Source organism: Cydia fagiglandana, chromosome 23, assembly GCF_963556715.1.
Source record: "Cydia fagiglandana chromosome 23, ilCydFagi1.1, whole genome shotgun sequence".
NCBI classification, from domain to species: Eukaryota; Metazoa; Arthropoda; class Insecta; order Lepidoptera; family Tortricidae; genus Cydia; species Cydia fagiglandana.
The window spans coordinates 9,209,042-9,233,501 of NC_085954.1; the positions used below are offsets into that span (position 1 = coordinate 9,209,042).

At 37.9% G+C, this 24,460-nt stretch overlaps 1 protein-coding gene across 1 annotated transcript in view; it reads left to right on the forward strand.

The window, feature by feature from the left end:
- Positions 1-2,079: 2,079 nt before the first annotated feature.
- LOC134675929 (MAP/microtubule affinity-regulating kinase 3-like) overlaps positions 2,080-24,460 on the forward strand; it is a 123,962-nt gene continuing 101,581 nt past the window's right edge. Inside the window, exon 1 of the mRNA XM_063534274.1 lies at positions 2,080-2,971. Within this exon, the coding sequence (XP_063390344.1) occupies positions 2,162-2,971 (810 nt within the window). The 5' untranslated portion in view covers positions 2,080-2,161. The remainder of the gene's footprint in view (positions 2,972-24,460) is intronic.

The following is a 24,460-nucleotide window of genomic DNA, read 5'->3' on the forward strand; positions in this document are numbered from 1 at the left end:
ATAATGTGCCGTATAAATAGATTGTGATTAAAGATAGCTCCCTATCTTACGTTAAAAATAGATTTGCATTGGCTATTTTAGTTGCTGCAAGCGTTTCTGCGGAATCGATCCATATGCAAAACGGTTTCGAAGAAATCATTCAATCATTTCGGTCGTGTTTTGATGAACTTGCTTCGGTAATAACAGTCATACAGATAAAAATACAAAATAATGATGAAGTATTCGAAGGTTACACAGGTCATATGTTGCTTATTAACAAAAAAGACAACTTCGCCTTCAACACTGATATAAATTACTTTTGTTTATTATTTCTACGATAAATAAGCGTGTAGTACTCTGATCGTGTATTACACGCGCTGTGGCAATGTAAAAACGAAGGTCATCAAGCAATTTTAAAACAACAGTTCATGTAAAAACTTAAAAAGCCCAAGTAACCTTCCGCTCGATAACGACTTCTGATATACTTACCTTATTTTAAATAACAACAATGTGTCTGCTGAGTGCAATTTTAACCTACTAAAAGTACATTACAATGTACATAATCGTGCAAACTAATTTGAACCTTTAATGAACCAAATAAAGTAGCATTTCTTTTGATTCATTGCTTTTTTAAACAAACGAATTTCGTTCCAATTTACTTATAGAGTAAGGTTCAAATTTAAAACATGTAAACTATATACGCTGGGTCTTACGTATTGTAGTTTAATGTTATCCCATTTGTTCGTACGACACGAATCTGTGCGACTCACGGTGCTCGTGAGATGAGTCATGCACGTTTCACCTACCATCTGTTGCAAGTCTTGCAACCTCGGCTGCCACAAGGCAATACTATTTACTCTTTCAACACACCATTTTTATTTATACTATACACGCCAGATTTTAATTATCCACGATTAAGTACCTCGCCCGACGATAAACTTATCTCTAGATATCGTATCAACGCTCTTATCATGGAAACTTTATTCATGGACGTATTGTATGAACGTTTTGCTGATATTGTTTTGTGTCTCGCTTATTGTGTTATGTTTGTTCAAGTGTAATGGTGTCGGTTTGTGCGTCTCTTTCAGATACAGGTGTGTCAGCAGCGACAGCTTTATGTGCTACATATGGTTTTGGGACGGTGAACGGTTTTGAATCGTTCAAATTACATACTCGTTTTATCTCTTTCTTTGCAGATGGGCTGGTAGCTGCTCTCTCGCTCCTGCTATTGCCGATGCAGACGTGCTCCGTGTTTCGATGAAATGATACTCGATAATCTTTTCCTTGAAGTTAAATTATTATGATTCTAACATAACGTGCTTGGAATATCTTGTTCGTATCTGTAGATTATCTCTTCGACAGAATTAGTCATTGTCTCTAATTAGGTCGCTAATTATTAATTAATACTGATTATGAAGGTTGCCACTGAAAGGCGGAAGCGCGCTGATAAATATCTTCGTCATACCAATCCTGCGGTTTCAAAACGAAATAGACACGTTTCCAATTTTTTACTTCTCTGGTTACGAACGGTTTACAATTACCCATTGGTTTAGCTCTGTCTCTGGTCGGAATAAGGTTTCGTTTATAAACCGATTCGTCTTGTGCTGTGGCTTTAATTTGGTCGGCGGCACTTGTTTTCCTGAAGTCTATTCTTATCGGATTACGAATCGTTACGCCCGTCATGATTTCACTTTTTGTGAGCCATTCGTTTGTTTTCTTTTTAGTTTTGTAGACTTTATTACGCATGATCTCGGTAACTATCCATATCAATACCGAGTTTAGTCGATGGTATTGTGCAATCGATTTTATCGTCGCCGCCGCGGCTAATAGGAGGCTAGTGCGTCAATCACTGAATTTTAGATGTGAAGTGACTCTGACGTCAAACTTGGAATAGGCGAAAACGATCGATGCAGGGCGTTATCTGACTCCTCAAATTAGACGATGGGTTATTGATAATCATAGGATATGGGACGCTCCTATCTGTCACGTTTGTAGGTGTAACTAGACTTGTTATCACCACACTGATAACAGCTCAGTGTAGTTGTAACATGGCCTTCTGTCTCACGTCAAACCTCTTTTCAGATACGTACGAAAATGTTTTGCCAAAAGTGATAAAAAACTGTGATAATACATAAATGTGAACTTGAAACTTTAATTACTAGTGAAATGATCTCAAACTAAAATGGAGCGTAAACTAACACGCGAGGACTTTATGCGGAAGAGTTTTCGAGCTCCACGGACGTCGCCGGCGCCCGAAAACCACGAGCCGGCCGTCAACGGTGCCCCGCCGCCTTCGCCGGTGTCTCTGTCCATGCTGGAGCGAGCCGCCCAACCGCCACGGACGCAGTATGAGATAACCTCTTCAGGCATCGCTCCTAAACGCCTAGAGTTCAACAGAGCTCATCCCATACACCTCAAATCGTTCCAAGCGCCTGAACCTCCCGACGACACCAACACTCCACCTTCCGATGATGTGCTACGCACTTTGGAACGACAGATCGGTGAAATGGAGCGAGGCTTAGAAAGAGCTCAGAATGGAACAGTAGCCGTCGACGAGAGAGTACGCTACGCCGAACACGAAAACCTCCTCAGAACTGGTGTTTCCTCGGTCGGCGGAGGAGGTTATCTCGCTGCTGATTCCGACACAGAACACGACGTCGTACCTTTTAATAGAAATGAAACTACCCGAAGCAGTACTGGAGCTACGGCTCCCACGGTCCGACCAGCTCCCAGACTGGCTAGAACTCATTCCGACACACAGCAGCACCAAGTCGCTGCTACTGCCCGTCTCATGCGAAAACTCGCTGACGGCGGCGCGAAGGAGGAAAAAACTAGAGTCATCTCCCGAAAAGCTATCCAAGCGCGCATGGAAAAGGTCAAGAACTCCGTGGTTGGCACCAAGCATGAGCATAGAGTCCTGGCCGAGCACAGAGCCGAACCTCCGTCTCCAAGGACCCCGACCTCACCCGTGTCGCCACGCTCATCCATACAGGTAATTACTGTGCCGTCTCGTGAATGTCCGTGTGTAACTCATTACGCAACCTTTGTAACAAATCCGTGAAACTTGTTTTCGTTTTATGACTTAACCGTGTAACGTAAGCCATTGTCAAGTTCGTATTTCAGTACGTGAGAGTCAATGACCCTCAAGGACGGGAAGCTGCCTCTCTCGGAGTTTAAATATGTTGGGAATGTCGGAATTGTAAATTGTTACTAAGTATTTGGAGACCCGGCATGACGACGATCTCGAAATTGTAGTCTATATTTAGTTCTAACTTGTTAGCTGTAACTATTTTCTGTTATTTGCACATCCGCGTATGTATAATTAGCGAAAAGTTGTGAACTAGTTGCCGTACCGAGTTGATCATACTTGTACATTATTAGGTACTACTTTGCTGCTAAAAACTTTGATAAGAACACGAAACAAAAATGCGCGGTGCTCAAGTAATACGGCATAAAGTAGACGTAGAAGTATGATATGAAATAGATTAGAGTAGATACTGATAGGCATCTTTAATTTTAGGTATGTAGTTTCAGCTTTTATCTGCGCCTCCATACTCGTAAAAAAACATGGATGTTAGAAAGCGTGTTTTGTTTACCGCTGGGGAACCGTGAATTTTTTCGTAACAAAAAGGCCTTTGTCACTCGCTGGACTGTAAACTAATCTCTATGCAAATCTTCATGACAGCCAGTTTGGTAGTCGGCGCTACAGGCTAAACAAAACTACTACCTACAATCTTTCCGATCAATAATAAATTTATTAATGAAGTTCTAGTGCTCCTTATAAAACTTTGTTCACGGAGAACTTCGGTCTTCAAAACCGGTTACGAGTATATGCATTTTTAAACACATTTTAAGCTTTTTCATTCTGTAATATGATTTTCAATTTGTTCTAAATAGACCGAGATCCTACCTCTTAGAAGGTAAATGGGTATCGTCTTGGGTCGTCCCATTCGTTTTTCGTCAAGTTCTTAAATTAGTTATATTCAGCTTTCGTCACTCATTCTACATTGAAAGCCACCGACGATTGTGACGAATGTAGAATGAGTGACGAAAGCAGAATAGGACTAATTTAAGAACTTGACGAAAAACGAATGGGACGACCCAAGACGATACCGGTAAATGTCAGGAAATCGGTACAACAGCCTGAGCGAATTCCACTAATAAATAACTAATAAAACATATTTAATAGTTTTACTTGTACAAACAACGGGCCCGTTTCTTAGCAATTACACTTCATAAAATATTCGCCTCAATACCCACGAGTACACGGTAGGTTTATAAACTGAGTCAAGGACGCACACTTCAGTAATTAAGCCATTTAATTGATTAATCGCATTTTGTGAAATATGGCGTGGTAATTCAGAGTTCAGGTGAAAAAGTTACCTGAAGTTTGTTTAATTAAGCTCCTGCTACGACCCGGCCGTGAATCTGATTGGACATTTTAATCCACCTTTAATAATTTAGGCTCATAAATTTATTCACAGTACAAAAGCAGTCTAACAATACCGGACATAATCGGTTTGTTTTTTTAAACGTTTTAATATATTTTTTAATAATTTTCATCATAATTTCGCTTCACTAATACACGTCCGGGGTATTAGCGAAGAATTGTATCAACATCTTCTGCGTTTTCAGTATTTTTTAATTATGAGTGAAAATCATGTCAATTTAAATAAACATATGTTATTAATAATAGTCCCTGTATGTTGAAACTGATGTTATTGTTGTTCATGTACTAAAAATAATCTTTTTTACATTCGCAGGTAAGCAACAATGGGTATAGTAAACATACAGTCAGTCAAAGACAGGTAAGTTTAGTCTAGTAACATATTACATAGTTTGAATGCGAATGTCAAGGTTGCATTCTTGTTCCGACGGCGGCGCTGTGTCGTCGTCGGAATCACAATCGACTGTTTTTATTTTACCCACGTACGTGTCGTTAGGGAAATCTCGCTATTTATAAGGATTGTATTCGATGTATGTATAGTGTGATAAAGATATGAGGGATGCGGCATGGAACAAAACTAAATCGCAGATTTTTTGATGATAATAATTCTTTATAACATATTTGTGAACATCTAAATGTCTAACATAACCTGTTAGCAGAGTAAATGTCGTCTAAAATATACATGTTTTAAAGATAAATGGTCAACACTCGCTTACTAAATCGCATGATAGGGAATATTATTATATTAACAGTATAAAGTTGCAATAATAAATCACAGTAAACGTATTTAAATTACAGATACCTACATTTATAATCGAATGTATTAGTCTCATTAAAAAGGATTAATGAAGGAATACATCTTCTTAGATTAATGTTTGATACCAGTTTTTTGGGTTATAATCCTATTAAATATACCTAATAAATTCCAAATAGCAATTGATGTAAGTCCCTTAAGCACTCATTAGTAAAGCCAGGCTTTTAATCGAAACGCTTTATATGGCACAATGGCTTTTAAAACTTAGTAAATTGATGCTACATTAAACTGTCATGATTCATGATAATACCACACTGGCTCTCTTTTTAAGGCGGAACGGGTGAACAACCTTGACATTTCTGTAGTTATCATGACGGCTTCACGATAAGATTGAACTAGACTAGGCGAATTTCTTTAACAACATTCTGCTCGGGTGGTATGATGAATCACAAGAAAATATTGGTTTAGCGACGAGGGAGTAGTTTTTTTTATGGCTTTGGAAGCTTTATATCCCAACGTCATACGTCATAATTATACAAAAACGTCACTCACACGCCATGGTCACGTAAGTGAGTCAATATAAACTTTACTTGAAAGTATGTTACTTTTAAAAGGGTGACAGCCATAACTATTACAAATATAGGTACCTAATACTTAAGCGTTCTTGGCGCTGTGGGCACGACTACTCACAACGACTTTTCTTGTCGTCTAATAAACCTACATTCAAGTGGAGGCATTTGCCCAGCGGTGGGAGCAATAGTGTACGACTGTGCATTCCATATTGCCCAAATGGTTGTGCGAAAAACTTATTCATATTGAGTATTTCAGTAATCACCGACGCGCGAGTTACGAGAACTGAAATTCAATTTGCTTAAATTCATTTGATGCTAAAAGAGGATTAATGTAGCTTAATTTAACATTCATAGCACCGGTTCAGCGTTTTCAGCACCCATCCCATCTTGTTTGCATCTGTTTCAAATGAAATCACGAACCGTACCTCGTGGGGTAGAACGGGGTAGGTATGTTCACCTTGACCTTGCCCCATTTCCTCCATAATGCCCCGTCGGCGGGTTTAATCTTAATTTTGATGACGTTAAGGTATACTGACGGAAATAGACTTAAATGTGCGTCAGAGTTACGTCACGACGAATGAATGGATTCGGATTGGCTAATTAAAGACGTAATTCGAAACTCTATATTTGTAAATTTTTGCATAAACGCTTTAGGTTTATTTTAGTCACATTTGATTTGTGAATTTTAATTAAACCTGCTTAGTTCTTATCAGAATGTTGCATCATTTCTTTACTTTTGATGCATAGCTTTGACGTCGACTTCTTTTCTTATAACATAGCTTTGACGTCGACTTAGTAAATCTTAATTCACAATTGGATGGTGTTTAGCAAAAATGTGTCAACCCACATCAAAAATGTATCAGCATCCAATTAAGCTACCTAAAAACTCGTATCTCTGGGGTCGCGTTCGTAATGTCGCATTAGCAATTTATACCCCTAAAAGAGTCGTTTTTACACAAACTTTGAGCAATTTAAATGTGTAATTCGGGTCAACTGCTGGAAATGTCGGAGCGCCGGGGCGAAATAGCACCGTTTCTAACCCTTGTGAAATGAGCGCCAAATTTCACTCAGCTGGTTCAAAATGAGGGATAGATTGATAGCATAGAATTCTTTATGGGTTCCTTTCTACTTGTTATCATATTAATATGAGGAATATGAATAGAATAGGAATTCTTTTTGTTTTGTCGAACTGATCTTGTACATAATAGATAATTATATTAACTCTTTACTACACACGTCAAACAACAACAAAAACAAACACAGAAGGTCAAGGCTACAAAGTACAGGATAAACAAGTAGTTATATATGTAGATCTCAAAAAATACGCTTGTAAATCTCTTAGCTAATTTTGTTACTACTCGTACAATTTATACCTCTAGATTTTTACAGGGCGAAAGTTTACCTAGCAAAATATAATGAGCTTTCGTGTTTATTCCGATCAGAATGAGAGCTCTTCAAACACACCAAATTATATCAAAATCTGAAAATATTTTGCTCAGACGATTTAAAATAAATAAAATAATTCAAGAACTGTTCCACGTATTATTTGTTAGCCGGAAGTTAACGAGTCGACGATCGTCTCATTGTGTGCCGAGTAGGTGTGGCTGGCGTTCGGCCAACTCTCAATGGCCGGCAAGTGTTGAGGTAGGGTACAGGAGTTACGATACGGTATTACGCGTTAGGTAGTTGTGATAAAAACAACTGCACGTTTCAAACCTCTCATCTGGCGCCAATTTCACCATGCTGACAATTGACACCTGTCATTGATAATTCTCTGTTGAGCAGTAATGTAAGAATCGTCTGGTTACAATTGTCGTCGCTGAGAAACAAGGCCCATTTAGCCAAGGAACGATAAAGTCACTGAAATTTGGATTTTGACACAAGTTATATAAAATTGTATGGTTAACTATTGATTTGGCTCCTGTTTTACCATTTCTTCCTATGTATGATTCTCGCATATGAAGCGGTTGGGACATTGGGAGTGCATTTTAATAGTTAAATGAATTTGAAGTACCTAGTTACGTGCCTAAAGTAGCTTTAATTACATCTTTAAAACGCCGCCATCTATCTGCCTTCAGTTCTATTAGGACTGTATGCAAGGCCGTTGTAATAGATTTATGAATTATTTGCTCATGTATACGATTTGATACAACAATTATAAGTAAATTGAGTAATCTCCTTGACAGAAATTTATTGATTGATTCCAAATACAAATAGGTGATTCAGCGAAACAGTTTTTGCGACGTAATTCACCAAGAGTCAAGGACAAACTGATAAAAATCTTTGAAAAACAAGGGCCGAAGAAATCGGAAATTCATAACGGAAAAGTGGGCTCTGTAGGCTTTCTTCGTGAATTTATTCCCCACGATATAGGTCGGCCGCTTGGCTTACGGCCACTAAACTTTTATGCTGTTCCCTTTACACGATCATGTCCCACTAAGTTGCAAATTCTGTTGCGAAACAGAATTTCACCCAAAGCTGGGCGTTGCGAAGTAAATTTTGACGATATGCCATCAAACTGACATCAATGTTTGTAAGTGAATTGGAAACTTTGAAATCGCTGGCTATTACGATTTGGGCCAAGATTTATAGTAAGCACCTCGTTGACGTTTTATTTAAAAGTTTTATTTAATTGAAATAAAGAAACTTGAAATCTTTTGAGAGAAGAGAGAAGCTTTAGCTTAAATCTCAATTATTTTTATCACTATATTTGATCTTTGAGTGAAGCGAACTAATAGAATATTCCACTAAACCTATAAAAATCAACGCCGTAAAACCAAAATTTCAATATTATTTTGGTATTTGCTAACACACGGAATAAAATTTACGTTTTCTCGCTTCATTGTCCATGAAAAGTAGTATGTACCTACATATTTTACATAATAAAAGGATCCAGGCAGCGGAAATAGATAAGTTCGCCAACTTACCGACGTTTTCTAGTCTAACAAAATACCTAGGAAAACTGATAGCTACGGAAGTTCTCAAGCCCATCGCGACTTGAGCGAATATCATCGTTTAATATAAATATTAGGCCTCCCCCTTGGACCTCCATTCATACCGGTTGGAAGCCACCCGCATCCAGCGTCTTCCGGCGGCTTTAACAAGGTCGTCCGTCCATCTTGTGGGTGGACGTCCTACGCTGCGTTTGCTAGTCGGTGGTCTCCACTCGAGCACTTTTCGACCCCATCGGCCATCTTCTCTGCGCGCAATGTGGCCTGCCCAAGGGGGAGGCCTATGTTCAGCAGTGGACGTCTTATGGCTGAGATGATGATGATGATGAATATAAATATTTATACATGTAGAGTGAAAGATAAATATGAAATTGAATAGTGAAACAGGGATTTTGATACAATACAACTGAATTTAACGAGTGCGTGCCTAATATTTGTTTATTAATAAATACAATAGATTACCGTCAACGAGTTAAATAATTTTAAAGCAATCGTGAAACCAATTTCAAAACTTTGTTAGTATGCATAAATGCTTATATAAAGTATACGCATTAGGCCATGATAACCCAGCGCTTTCTTACGAATAATTGCGTCTTGACATCCAGATCACCAAGGCCCTTTGTGTAAAGCAAAACAGTTGCTCAAATAATTATAGGGCAAAGGTATGTCGCGTTATGCCATTTGATATAGGTCAGACAAACAAGCTAAAGAGTTACAAATGGCAAGAAACAACGAAGGAGGCACCGGTGCGGCTTCGCGGTCGGTAGGGCTTCGCTGTGCGTCACCAGTTGTGTAAGCAGTGCTGCCAACTCGGATTTTGAATAAATGCTAGACTAATCTAGAATCTAGATTATGCCAAAGTTTTTTGAAACATGCTAAAAAAAATGCTAAAATGTCACTTGAAATTAGAAACTTAAAACACATACATTTTTCAAATTTGCCGCCTTTTTCTACTGACAAGATCTGCTTGACCAACTTTATATAGTCCGTGGACGTCCATCCGTCTACAACAGTCAAAATTCATAGGAAAATATGAACCACATAAGGCCATGGCGCATATTGTTGCTGCCAAGTTGGTGCAAACTTAGCTTAGACTAAATTATGCTAAAAAATATGCCTGATGCTAAATTGAAAATTTTGGTGCCAAAGCGAGTGACAATATGCCAGATCTGGCATCATTTATGCCAAGTTGGCAACACTGTGTGTAAGACACGCTCCGGCTTGTGGTCAATGTGCTTTCACGTGCCTGATTAATCTTACAGGCGTTGTTTATTATTTACGAGTCTGTAGTAATGCTGAGAAAAGGCACTGAATAGAGCCGCGGTATCGTCTTGGGTCGTCCCATTCGTTTTTCGTCAAGTTCTTAAATTAGTCCTATTCTACTTTCGTCACTCATTCTACATTGAAAGCCACCGACGATTGTGACGAATGTGGAATGGGTGACGAAAACAGAATAGGACTAATTAAGAACTTGACGAAAAACGAATGGGACGACCCAAGACGATACCAGAGCCGCACCTACTATCGGCCATACTGTTAAGTGTTAACTGTATATCGATGGACCTTATGCCTTTTGTAATAAGGTCCACCTATGTACAGTGAGGTTAAGAGTGTTGCTGTTTGTACAAGAATGTTATTCTCCCCGTCTAATAAAACCGATGTTTGTCAGCGAGAGGCCACGAGTCTCGTTGTGCCTTGGTGCGAATGAGGCATTCTCTTTCGCACTCGTTTACACTGTGCCCCTAAATGAGTGAAATACCACTGGCAAAGGCCTCCCTCTTATGTGTTACGAGGAAAAACAGTACGATTCATTAGTTTTCCACCATTTTTTTGTTTTTTAAACTCGTCCCGCCATTTCCGATTAGCGATCCACTTATATCGGCATGTCGTGTTATTTAATGTTTGGGGTCATCCATTAATTACGTCACACGAATTTCTAGGTTTTTTGACCCCCCCCCCCCCCCTCCTTGTCACACTTGGTCACATTTGGCAAACCCCTCCCCCCTAGTGTGACGTCACATTTTTTCTACGAAATCGCCAAATCGAATTAAGTACCTAAGTATTATTAATATTTTATTAAAATATTTTTGACGATATAAATATTAGTAATTTTATAACCCAAAACTGCTTAGGAAAGAAAATTAAACGAATAAAAACGATTATCGTTTTAATAACTTGATATTTAAATGTACAGCGAATAAAATAATTTAAATAGATTTTCGGTTACTGATGAAGTTAAAGTGACGTCACAAAGTTTGTGTCTCCCCCCTCCCCATGTCACAATATGTCATATTTTCTTGACCCCCTCCCTCCCCCTAAACGTGTGATGTAATTAATGGATGACCCCTTTTAATGTTATTCGGCCATAGAGACTTAGAGACTATACTTCTGGTAAACTACATACATAATTACTACGCAATGATTTAGTCCCTTAGAGTGCGTGGTTGGTCACAATATTAGTTGGATATATCAACCGGTTACCTTAGTATCTGCGGTAATTACGTAGTTCCAGATATTTTGCGGTTAAATGTTGACCTTTACCAGCACGGCTCCGTAGCTTCCTTAAGCCAGTTTGGCCGAGTTCACTCGGTTGAACCTGTATTCGATAAGCTGGATTAGCGAACGGACATCATAAACACATTAGCCGGTTTATTAATTAGCGTTTGAGGGCTGGAACATATACTATCTTAATAGAGCAATTTGTGCCACAGATTAGCTACAAGTTGGCATTTTGCATGAGATGCTGTATTTGTCACGCGAGTTTTACTTTTCGGGATGAGGACGAAAAATGATCCCACACTATTTTTTCATTGGAAGACCGGGCAAAGTGGAGAAGACTGAGCAGGAAAGCAGACCCTGGCGCTAGGCCGGGAAAATGCTAGGTCGAAGAAGAAGACTACTTTTTCATTCGGTTTCATGCGATTTCTTTTCTTCTTATCCCGGCGTTCAAAGTTACATCATTAGCGTATGTTTAGTGTATTCTTTGTGTAGCTCACGGCGAAATAAGGAACAGTCTTAATAGTTAATAAAATCTCTGCATTACGATAAGTTGGTATGCCGCTAAATAATTATGTGTGTGTTAATGAAAATAAAATTCGAAGCTTAGCATTAAATAACATTAAAATTGGAAGCGTGCCTTCTCTCAATAAAATAGTTAATTTGTATTTATAAACCTGTTTTAGGTATAAAGGGAACGAGTAAACAAATATAGCGAAAGTAAGCAAACTGCATTGTTATTTTGAACTTCGCAGTTCAATATAAAATCGAAATACTGTGTAGTGTTTACTGCACTTGCAGCAAAAACGTTTTACTGACAACATGGATTTGCAGAAATGTTATTCCTATCACTAAGCATAAGCATGGTGTTCAAATGTAACCCATTTTCTTTTTTTTTTTGTGTATGCGTTATCAATCGGCTTCTCATAAGTAGCTGATTAGTAGCCGTGGAGTAAACTAAACTACACTTTCACTGGAGTAAGTTTAAATTTAACTTAAAATAAAGTTAATAAATTACACATCAGTTTTATGCGTCTAAACCTTCAACTCGTCCGTGGTTGACCATAGTAACTTTTTATGAAACGCCTCAGTTAAATAATAGTCCTATAATATCGTTGCAATCGCTGATCTGCGCGAGCTCCGGATAGAAAACTGGCGAGAAACGGCACAGGACCGGGATCAGTGGCGAGCAATCGTGTTGGAGCCCAAGACACACTTTGGGTCGCTGCGGCAGAGGAGTAGTAGTAAGTTCGTTAGATAAATGGGTCCCTGGTTCGCCTGCGCAGCCGACTCGCCTGTGTCAACAAGCAACAGCAACAACACCCCAGTTATTGGCGATACTCGGGCATTGTGCACACGTATGTGACCTTTATGCATGGCCGGCCATTTGCAAAGTCGAGTCTCCCAAACCTGTAGCCCGCTATAGAGTTTACACGTGCCACTGTTAAAGGTCATTGTTCACGTATCCATTGTCGCTTAACCATATACGGATATGTCGCATTTTAGAACTAATCGAAATGGATATAGTTTTAGAAATGGTGAGCTCAAAGCACCGAATCAATAGCTCGTGTATCGATTATTTATTTATTTATTTTATTTTTAAACTTTATTGCACATACAAAAAGTACAACAGAGAAATATAATATGTGGGCTCACATAAAACTTTAGCAAAGTAACCTATTCTGGTCTAGATCGAGTGAACTAGCAAGCTGTAAACACAACTAACCGTCTCAAGTGCCGAATGCTGTGTACATAGCTCTTGTCCAAGATTTGGAGTTTACAACTTCTAATGGATAGCAACCCTTAGTTAAGTATAGCTCTCGAGGCTACATATTTGGTCGCGTCTTTGAAATGTATTATATTGCCTATATTGGCCAGTAGTTAATTCTGGAGAGTTCATAATTGGTGGTTGTTAGTCGAAGAAATTATACGTCTAGGATACGCCCTGGTATTCTGAATAGGTACCTACTTCAGAATATCGCGTAATTCCGAGAAACCACCCCCAATTTCCTGACGATTTGAAGTATTGCGTCATCATCATCATCTCAGCCATAAGACGTCCACTGCTGAACATAGGCCTCCCCCTTTTTTGGGGGGTGAATGCCATAATCGCCACGCTTGGCAGGCGGGTTGGCGATCGCAGTCGAGTACACCGAATTTGAGGGACGCTGCTGCCCGTCCACCGGTGGTCTTGGACGTGGTTTAAGGACATACCCGGGTCCGGGAAGTATTGCGAATAAAACACAATTATAATACAGAGTAGCAACTTTGATGTGTTTAAATACGTGCTTTTGTAAAATATCTTGTCTTATGCCTGTTTTACATTTATATGCTCAATAAATTCAAATTCACACCTTACACTATAATTAAAATTGTTAGTTACACTATACATGAGCAGTGTCTTTTCTAAAGGGCTATTTTTTGTATGGTGTTCATAGATAAATAAGCGCCTTTAAAAAGACTACTCAAATACGACATATTTTGCTACATACTTACGTAAACTTATGCAGCCTCATTGGAATGACTCCATTTAGAATAAAACTTGCAGCACTTAAACGGTTGGAATAATTTTAATGAAGGCTTCTTTAGGAACAGTGAACTGGGCTGGATTTTTTACCGTCTCTCGATCGACTCGTCACAGCCGCAAGATGAAACGTCAATCGCCGACCACGCAGTGGTTTAAATCAACAGTAGGTTCAATTAAACCGTATTTATATTAAAATATATTATACATACAAATTATCTAGTTGTTAACCCATTTTAACTTATACCAGACCAGACACAGATATGTTACGTAAATGAGTCGCTTAACATCAAACTTGGGTAAATCCATCTGTCAGATTATGCTATTTTGGTATTAAGAAAAGGTAATAGGATAGATATTTGCTGAGAAGGTCGAATGGATTTACCCGAGTTTTAAGTTAAGCGCCACAAATGTTCGTGCCAATTAAGTTTCATGTAATTTAAGCATGCAATAGTAAAAAAAAAAACCAGTCCAATATTTTGTACGTTACAGGAAGGAATATAGCGTAATTCATAAACACGAACTGGCCTGAATTAGCTATGAATTTTATTATATATCTTTATGTGTCATTTTGACAAAATGTATTTTAAAGTATTATGAATAAGGGGGTTAAAGTGTACGGTCCTAAAATTGGTACAGTTGTAAGCGTGTTTAAAGCAACAGTTTACAGAGTTAGATTATGAATAGCGCGTGAACCTAATTGCTGTGTAATGAGCAAAATAGATAAAATATTATTTAAGACCGAGCGTGCAAAATCGTATTGAATCAGTCGAGTTTAAGTGATTCATCCATCACCTTGGCCTGTGAAATCTTTTTATCGAGGTTTGCAATAGCGAGGTCTAAAATAATCCAAAGCGAATTTGGTGTCCTTTTTATCAAGCGTAAAGGATCTCAATTACTTGTAGAGTTTCATATTTCAATGAGCACTTGAGCAGTCCATAATTTTCTCGGTCCCTGTTATTACGATAATCCACGAAATATTCGGATCTCTACGTATTTTCGTTTGGCATCAAATACATATATTAAGAGGTTATATGTATCATCGTATCGTTTTATGTCTTTTCGCATCAATGTGATTGAGTATTTGGAGCGTGTTATAATCTATAAAAATAAATACCTAATATCTTATTTATAAGCAAAAAATATCGTAGTATAATATTAAATAAACTATACTGCAAAACGTAATTCAAGACCAAAAAAAGTAAGAAATGTTGCCACTTTTTTACTAGCGCGTCTTGTCTTTATGTAAAAATAAGTAAAAATAGTACTTTTTTAAATCGTAGGAGTAAAATTACTAATAAATAAATTATCTTAGCGTGATTATCTATCAAAACGAATTTACAATTTTACAAACGAATTATTGCAGTGGCAACATTGTCTTACTTTTTTTGGTCTTGAATAACGTTTTGCAGTAGGGCAAACCTTGGCTATTCGGCGGTGATAGTTACTTGGTTATCCGGTGATAGTCAGTTTTAATGTGTTTTATCCGCGTTACCTGGTAATTATATTACTTGAAACCATATTACACCACATTAGTCACATCCATGGTATCTCTTAAACATTGTTTTAAGCAATAAAATTACCGGGTAACTCGGCTAAAAGACAATAAAACTGACTATCACTGAATAACTACGTATCACCGAATGGCCAAGGTTTGCCCTATAGTAGATTAGATTGTGGTTTGCGCGGCTGTTACATTGTATCTTATACAGAACTAGATATCCACCGAGTGGAATTTATTAGTAAGCACAAAGAATTTAAATTGCCAAGTCGATTGGCCGTAAAGAGAGTGGCTTGAATTTTGCCACTAAGTTTACAAAATCGTCTATGTAAGTTCCATTATAAGTTGATCTCGAGGTGTGTAACAAGGGTATTAAATATTACTATATTCAATTTTTAATTTCAATATATGCCCATTGACTCGTATTGCCGCTGGTAAAAACTCTCTCCTAATCCTTAAAATTAGAAGAAAGATCTGTGGTATGGGGGTTTTTAGAAAAAAAAATACCATTTACTTTTTTTCGAAAAACCATCAGCTTTTGGGTTATTTAGACTCAGAATCACGAGTACTATTTAATGAGACAAAGAAAAAAAAGTGTCCCCAGTAGTTTTTCATACTAATTTTGGGTGTCAGTTCAGTTTTGTAACGGTCCATACAAAATGTAGGTATGTGAAAGCGCTATAAAACAGGCATTTTTTTAGACACTTTTTTTTTCTTTTTAAATCGTGATTCTGCGTAGAAGTAATCCAAAAGTTGATGAATTTTCGAAAAAAGTAAATGGTACACTTTTAAGTGAAAATTCCCATATAATTCATACAACATACATGTCGATGTACAATAAAAACAGTCTGTAAATGCTGTCTGTCCATTTACAAGCGTGATACATCTCCCTGTCTAAAATATTCCCACGAGCCCTGACCTGACCGGTGGATATTAAAACCGATATATCACTTGAATACACAGCGTTATAGTTTTACACGTAAATCTGGTATAATCCCTCCCTACTGATATTATGAATGCGAAAGTATCTGTCTGTCTGTTATCTCTTCACGTTTAAACCGCTGAACCGATTTAGATGAAATTTTGATGTGGAGATAGGGCCTCAACCCCATAAGGGACAGGAATGACAAGATAGCTTTTATCAACCATCATCATCATTCCACGCAAACAAAGTTGCGGGCAGAAACTAGTATCACATATATCTAAATAGTTTATTATATTCTAGCATTAATTGTGGTTTGAACGTGACCTGTGATGACTAAGAGCAGAGAATTACTTAGACATGTAGACCACTAAGCGGTGTTTGCCTAGTACCTATAATTAATTCTAAGATATGTAATTATGCCTACTAAGTTTTTTAACGTGATTCAGAATATAAATAATATACCTAATAGTAATTTCCGGAATAACGGAAAGTAATATCCGGTACTCTGCAGTGCTCATTATGTCTAAAGTACTTTGAAGCAGTGGTGGCCGAGTGGATATGACGTCTGACTTTCAATCCGGAGGTCGCGGGTTCAAATCCTGGTTCGTACCAATAAGTTTTTCGGAACTTTTGTACGAAATATCATTTGATATTTACCACTAACTTTTCGGTGAAGGAAAACATCGCGAGGAAACCTGCATATATCTGCGAAAAAATTCAAAGGTGTATGAAGTCCCCAATCCGCATTGGGCTAGCGTGGGGACTATAGCCCAGGCCATCTCGCGCATGAGAGGAGGCCTGTGCTCAGCAGTGGGACGTATATTATATAGGTTGAAATGATGATGATGACTTTCGAAAAAATGCAAGTGGTAGTAGTAGAAATTATTGTCTCGGAATGAATGAATGAATGACTCGGTATTTAACAGGTTTTTCGGTGTAAGAAATTTGCATACAATAACGGAAAATGCAATTAGTGCATCCAGATCTAGAGAATGCACCGCGAGCGCACTTAATTAGCGTAACTCATGCAAGCTTTGTATAAAGCTCGCGATCTACAGCCTACAGCAAAAGTGGGTGCGTACCTACCTAAACGCACACCTTTTATGTACGTCTAGACTCTACGGTACATGATACATGATACATCTCCTCTCATGTTCTGCACTGTACCTGGTGATTAAGAACTTAAAATATAACTTATTTCAACTTTATACATCATCATCATCATCTCAGCCATAAGACGTCCACTGCTGAACATAGGCCTCCCCCTTAGGGGGGGTAAATACCATAATCTCCACGCTTGGCAGGCGGGTTGGCGATCGCAGTCGAGTACACCGAATTTGAGGGACGCTGCTGCCCGTCCACCGGTGGTCTTAGACGTGGTTTAAGGACATACCCGGGTCCTGGACGTAGTTTAAGGACATACCCGGGTCCGGGACTTTATACATACTTAATGAGAATTTGCAACTAATTTCCGAAATCTAAAGTTGTAAGAAAAATCTGGGCATTCCGACAGTGGCAGTGACGCGGTTTATTTTTATATTAGGCGCCGGTCTCTGATCATTTACTTAATTAAGTTATGTCTAGTTTTATTCATTTAGGATACGTAGTACGTAGTATTCACACACACGTGAAGTCCGTAATTTACATCGGACTTGGACTCATAAAAACAAAGCCTCTTGTATACTGTGCCTAGTATTAATGATAAAAATAAGTCGTGCTCGATGAATAATATAATAATTGTTATTTTTTTATTATTTCAGGTAAAATACAAAGACTCTTCTATAAGGTGTGAGTGAGTATAGCTTTTTGAGGCTTTTTGTAGCAGGTAAGGAGCCCACTGTACTACTTTCCAACTAGGAAACTACTTAAAATTTAATACTTAAGGTACAAATAGGAGTGCTTTCACAATTCTACTTACTAGTATGTTAACTTAAGAACTATTAGTGGCTTCTCTAGCTATTTCACAATATAAATGCTTTCTTTTCAATATTATAAATCGAACATAAAGAACACTTTGTACTATGGTCATAAATATTCTTATAATAGAATAACACGCTATATAAGTCAATTTCTACAATATTATTATTGTTTGTTTTGCGACTGTGACTTAATAGGGTCTGAATTTCAAATGATATTTATTAGCTGTTTATGTACGAGTATGCATGCGAACGGTACATACATATTTGATTTTCATTATGCTTTAAACAAATGAAAGCGCATGAATGTCAAAATTCACGTGTTTTACTCGAGGTACCTTAGGCCGGTCATATCGAACATTAAATTCGCAAGCTAACGGCTAGTTCTGATTTTTTAATATGTTGTTAGGATCACTACCAGCATTGTAAATCCAAGTTTGCAGCTTCGAAAGACCTGTGCTAATTTTGCACCACTCAAAAAACCGCGAAATTTTCGTACTTTTTTTGGTATTCTCTATATAAATCCTAAACTATGCATTTTTTATCAAAAAGGTCTATGAACTAACTAAAGTTAACTAAAATTGCTACAATTTGAAACTAAAATCAACTTTGTAAGTTCAATACTTACCGAGATACCGCTCTGCAAAAATGGGCAATTTTATCCAGTATAGTGAAATTTTAACATTCGGGCAATTTTCGACCCCGAAATCAGAAAAAAATACTTATTTTACGGGTAATTTAATAAAACGATGTTGTAGCAAATGTTATTACCTTTAATATTCAGCAAACAATGATATCGCTTGACTGTAGGTACCGTTTACTCACTAAGCTTAAAAATCCAAAAAGTGGGAAAACTGCATTTTTCGCAAATTTGCTCTGTTTACCTAGTTATCACAATGGTTTGAGGGTAGTATGAATTATAAATATTTATTAAACATATTTAAAAGGTATCAAAAATAACATTTAGTTAGAGCTGTTCATTTTGAGATAATTCAGTCTAAAAAATAGGCATATCGACGTCGTCTTCAATTTCTTCTGCGATCTGAAGCTTGGCGACGTTGTGACAAGAGACACCGGAGCAAAATTTGCATAACTCTGAGCATTTAAGGCCTGCTGCTTTTATGCAGGTACAGCCGCCTCCGCTACAGCCTGTTTTGTACCCGCAAAATTTCAAAAGGAAGGGAGGTGCCACTACTTCACTCGTAATTTTTATTGGAATGAGAATGGTGATGTTTGGTCTTTTCCCATCCCCATTGAGTTGCATCGTTTTCCACCCCCAACCACTTCTGAATTTGGTGGTAAGTTCGGTAAGCATGGAATGTTGCACCATCTTCCGTTGGAGGTAAACGGGCCAAGTCAACCTTAGCGAAGGCGGCTGTTTTTATATATTTTTTGTAGCGTATTCTATGGAGCATGGAGTGTATTTTTTGTGTAGTCCCCTCCATATAAAGCTACTAGGCATTTTGCTCCGGCATCTGCGATGGCTGGGTAGGCTGCATTAGGTTGCAGGAATACTTCAGCTATGGTGATAAGCTCAACGTTCCTCTTAACGGCGCTCCACAGTTTGTTCCTCGCATGCCAGAAAAGGGCAGAGGTAGTGTCACACCCAGTGAAGGCGGGGAGAAACAACTCGAATCCTGGAGGAACTTCCAAACCTCCGCGATTAAATGAAGTTGAAGAATATTGTATGGGGCCAGAGTCACCACTGCCACTTTTGACGTACCCTGCAACGATATTCCTCACGGAGTTGTTACGGTGCCATATCACCTTGTGCAGTAAGAAACACCCATCTACCACAACAATCATGTCGGCTCCTACTGAGATGCTTTGAGGTAGCAAAGTGAAAGCTGAGTCGAACAACGAACCCTCTTCTGTGAACAATGCCGTGGGGGGTGGAGCTAACTAAGCAGAGCAAATATGTGAAAAAAGCAGTTTTCCCATTTTTTGGACTTTTAAGATTTGTGTGTAAACGGTATCTGGAACCAAAGGACTTCAAAACGCTACCCATGAGCTCCATCATCGGACACATGGATATGGTGGGAAAAGCTCTTGAGTAGTTCACGGAGTTTCTCTAGGGGGTAGTTGCAAAAAAAATCCCTATGGGTCGAAGTGTATCCGCAAGGGCCCCCGAATACAATAAGATAAGATAAACGGTATGATCTAGAGACGTCGTTCTTTGCTTAAATTAAAGGTAGGGGAGACCGAGGGAGTTATGACAGAGGAGAGTTGTGACATCGTCAATTTTTTGGAATCTATTAACTAGAAACTAGGTCGCAATAGCGAGCGCTTGTTAGTTCAAGTTACGAGCTAACAAACGCACACTGTTGCGACCTAGTTTCTAGTTAATAGATTCCAAAAAATCGACAATGTCACAACTCTCCTCTGTCACAACTGACCTCGGTCTCCCCTAATTACATTTTCTAGAACATCGTTTTATTATTTTAGCCGTAAAATGAGTATTTTCCCTGATTTCGGGGTCGAAAATAGAACAAATCTTAAAATTTCGCTATACTGGATAAAATTGGCCATTTTTGCAGAGCAGTATCTCGGTAAGTATTGAACTCACAGAATTGATTCTGGTTTTAAATTGTAGCAATTTTGGTTAACTTTAGTTTGTTCATAGACGTTTTTGGTAAAAAATTAATAGTTTAGGAGCTATAATGAGAATACCAAAAAAAGTATGAAAATTTCGCGGTTTTTCGAATGGTGCAAAGTTAGCACAGGTCTTTCGAAGCTGCAAACTTGGATTAACAATGCTGGTAGTGATCCTAACAACATATTAAAAAATCAGAACTAGCCGTTAGCTTGCGAATTTAGCAATTTTTTGTGTTAAATATGACCGGCCTACCTATTTACCTACGAAATTCAACATGGAATATTTTATATTGCGTCATGACTGCTGTATGAATACAGCAGTATTACTTAATTGCTTTGTGCTAATTTGGTAAAATTGTATTAAAAATCCCAATGGATACCAATGTATCCATAGTGAGACGAAATAACTTGAAAATTAACCTGTCCAACACTGGATGTAATATGGTATTTTTCCAAATTAAACCGAATCTAATTACGCCTGTATTCCTTAATTAACATATCGTGACTACTTTGAAAAAAAACCTCGTATCTTGTTCTGTCAATCAAAAGAAAAATGTGGTAACTACGTATGGGATGCATACAGAGTTACTTACTGCGTTTTAACTTTGAGTGGCAGTGCGAGATACGCGATTTTTTCAAAGTAGTGACGATATGTGCTCTTATTATAAGACACTTTGCACTCTCGTCGCTAATTATGCTTGCTACACCTTCCTAACTCATACTACAATCTGACACAAAGCGTAGGTACAACATTTGCACTGAACTAACTAAAGACACTTAATTAGCAAAAAGCAACGTAAAGTAGAAATCATAGACGGATTAACTCCTAAACACACTAGCAAGACAAACCCAACTAGCGTACCTCGGAAAGGTAACAAACACCCAACACAAAGGTCACACGTGCATCCAATCAACATCGCAATTTGAATCCTCCGTGCACGCTTTTGAGTGCATTCTCAATTGTGCACCCGACCGTGTTTGAGACGTTTTGAATTTATTAGTAGGAATATAGGGCGGCCACCCCCCACCCTTGCTTTCCGCAGTAGGATTCCAATTTGGAGCGCGTGTGGACGTTTCGTACGATAACAGTCCCCCAAATGAACTATGGTGTTTTTGTTTGACATAGTGGTGTGCTTGTGTTGATATGGCTAGGAAAAGGGTGAGGGGGTTGTTTGTATAAAAGCTTTGTTTTTATCGTAAACACCGCAGGGTTCCGTCAAATTAAAGCCTTGGCCCGCTTTTATTAAATAAGATACGTAACATTTGTTTTAGCTGAAAACCGCATGCCCGCTTCAAAAACCAATTTAGATTCGGTAACTTCGAACATGACCAATATAAATGGGAGGCTATTATTGTTTTTTTCGTCCGGACAGCTGGCTAATTGGAAGCTGTGTTTGATCATTTGAAATGGCGCTTTGATTTGAAATTAATATCACACGTTTCACAGATTAAGCGGGAATTAGAATCCTTTTGGTATTTACGAAGTTGGTGAGGCAAATACGAATTGACTCCCAATCTACTGTTACTTATAGTTAATTAGTAATTCGTGATATATTTATTTGGATGAATTCGTTTAGATCTTGTTTATAGAAATTCATGTTAAGTGGTGACGGGAAATTGACTTATATTTATTAGATGCACTCGCTTAAAATCCAAAATGCATAACGGCTTTGAATTTTGAAACATAGTTATAGACTTTGATAATTATGCCACGAGTAAACTAATAATTTAGTGCTACAACAATATTAATAAGTACACAAAATAAGTTCGTTTACTAATACAACCTCAGTGTATTAGTAAACGAACTATTTAAATTTAAGCTCATTTTATTAACAAGAAGCTTTTGCCCGCAACTTAATTCATTTCATCTGCGTAAAATTAGTACATATGTATTTCCATAATGAATTCGACCCTTCTTTTCACCTCATTAAAGAAGGATTTTCGGGATGAAAACTATATAATCGATATAATAACTAAGTATAATATTTATTTATCCTATGTTCAAAAACTATTTTTCTCCAGGGCTCAACCGGTGTGAGATCACAGAGTGACATACCTATCTTCAGACAGAGTGACTTTAACATTAATGCCATTCATTAGTATTGATTTATCTGGCATTTAAAAATAGCTTTAACCATCTAAATTCTCAAATCTTTCTATCCTAAATAATTAATCGAGTTTACCTAACCTATACGTTCGCGGGTTTTCCGTTCATGAAAATTGAATATTGAATGGTCCCTTTGATCGGTGGCCTTGAAGGGAAGCGAGCTCTCATCTCCTTGTGAGGATTCCCATTCTGCATGACTTCATACACTTGGCGCATACGGGTACAGTCGCCATCAGATATATCGGAGCGGCCAAGGCGCTCATAAATATCTGAACACGTCTCTATTGTCAAGGCGCTAGAGATACTTCAGATATTTTTGAACACCTCGGCCGAAACGATATATCTAATGGCGACTATATTACAATCAAGAGCAATAAAAACGGGCCACATTATCAGGAAATGTCCATAGAAACTGCCCGCTTTTGCTCCTGTATGTATTTGACCGCCCGGTGCCGCCGTTTTTCGCCTCCACATGTGTATTTGTTCAAGCAATTTTGGGGAAGATTTTAGATACTACAGAACTACCTTTTTACCATACTGCGGAGAATTGTTATGGGTTTTAGGCACACTTACATTGAATCAATATTCAGGTTTATTATTGGTCTAAATTACCTAACAACCTTGCTGAATGAAATATCGATACGCTTTGGTATGTAAACTTGGTATCACTACTCAATCAAAACCTAGGTACGTAACAATACAATGGCTATTATATATAACAAAAACCTTTCTCTCTAAAATATCGTACATAAATATTGTGCAGTCGACGTCAAGGATATGTTAACATTTTTCGCCTTATTACAAAGGAGTAAGGTTGCAAAACTTTTAACATATTTTTGACGTATGTACAGTCACCTGCAATAATATGTTATACAACGATGGCCGCTTAAATATCTGGCACTATCATATTTGTAGAGCCGTAAGAGCGTGTCACATATTTTTGCGGCCTTCGAAGAGTAACATATTATTGCAGGTGACTGTACGTAGGATAGTCACCTGCAAAAATATGTTATTTATTTATTTATTTTAAACTTTATTGCACAGTAAAAAATATACAGTGACAAAAGGCGGACGTAATGCTACACGGCATTCTCTACCAGTCAACCTTTAGGCCTACTTTAGGGTTACTCTTCGAATGCCGCAAAAATATGTGTCACTCTCTTATAGCTCTACAAATAAGATCGCGTCAGATATTTTTGCTGACTTCGTTGTGTAACATATTATTGCAGGTTTCCATATATTGAATGGATATTAAATTTCGCGCAAGGAACCATCCGGTGGATATTAATATCTTGGATCTAGGTGATATTTGGGCTTTAATATGTAGGGTTCCATTCAATGCCCTCGATGACAAAAAAAGAATAAAAGATTTTGTCAGCCTTCCCTAAGGATCGCATTTACATTCCAATATTCTTTATTGATTTACGGCCTGATTCGAACTTTAAGTTACGTCAAGAATTTTCTAAAGATAATTTCTTCAAACAAGAACGTCAGTTTTGACACTGACATATCCGATCCATATCGTATCTTTAGCACTAATTTTAAAACTAGTTCAAAAATAATATTTTAAACTTTCGCGTTTTGAATACATATTAACTCACATTATAGACGGGTCTAACGCGAATTATATTCAATTACCTTGATTTACCGACGTTTCGACACAGGTTTCACTGGTCGTGGTCGCGGCTGACTG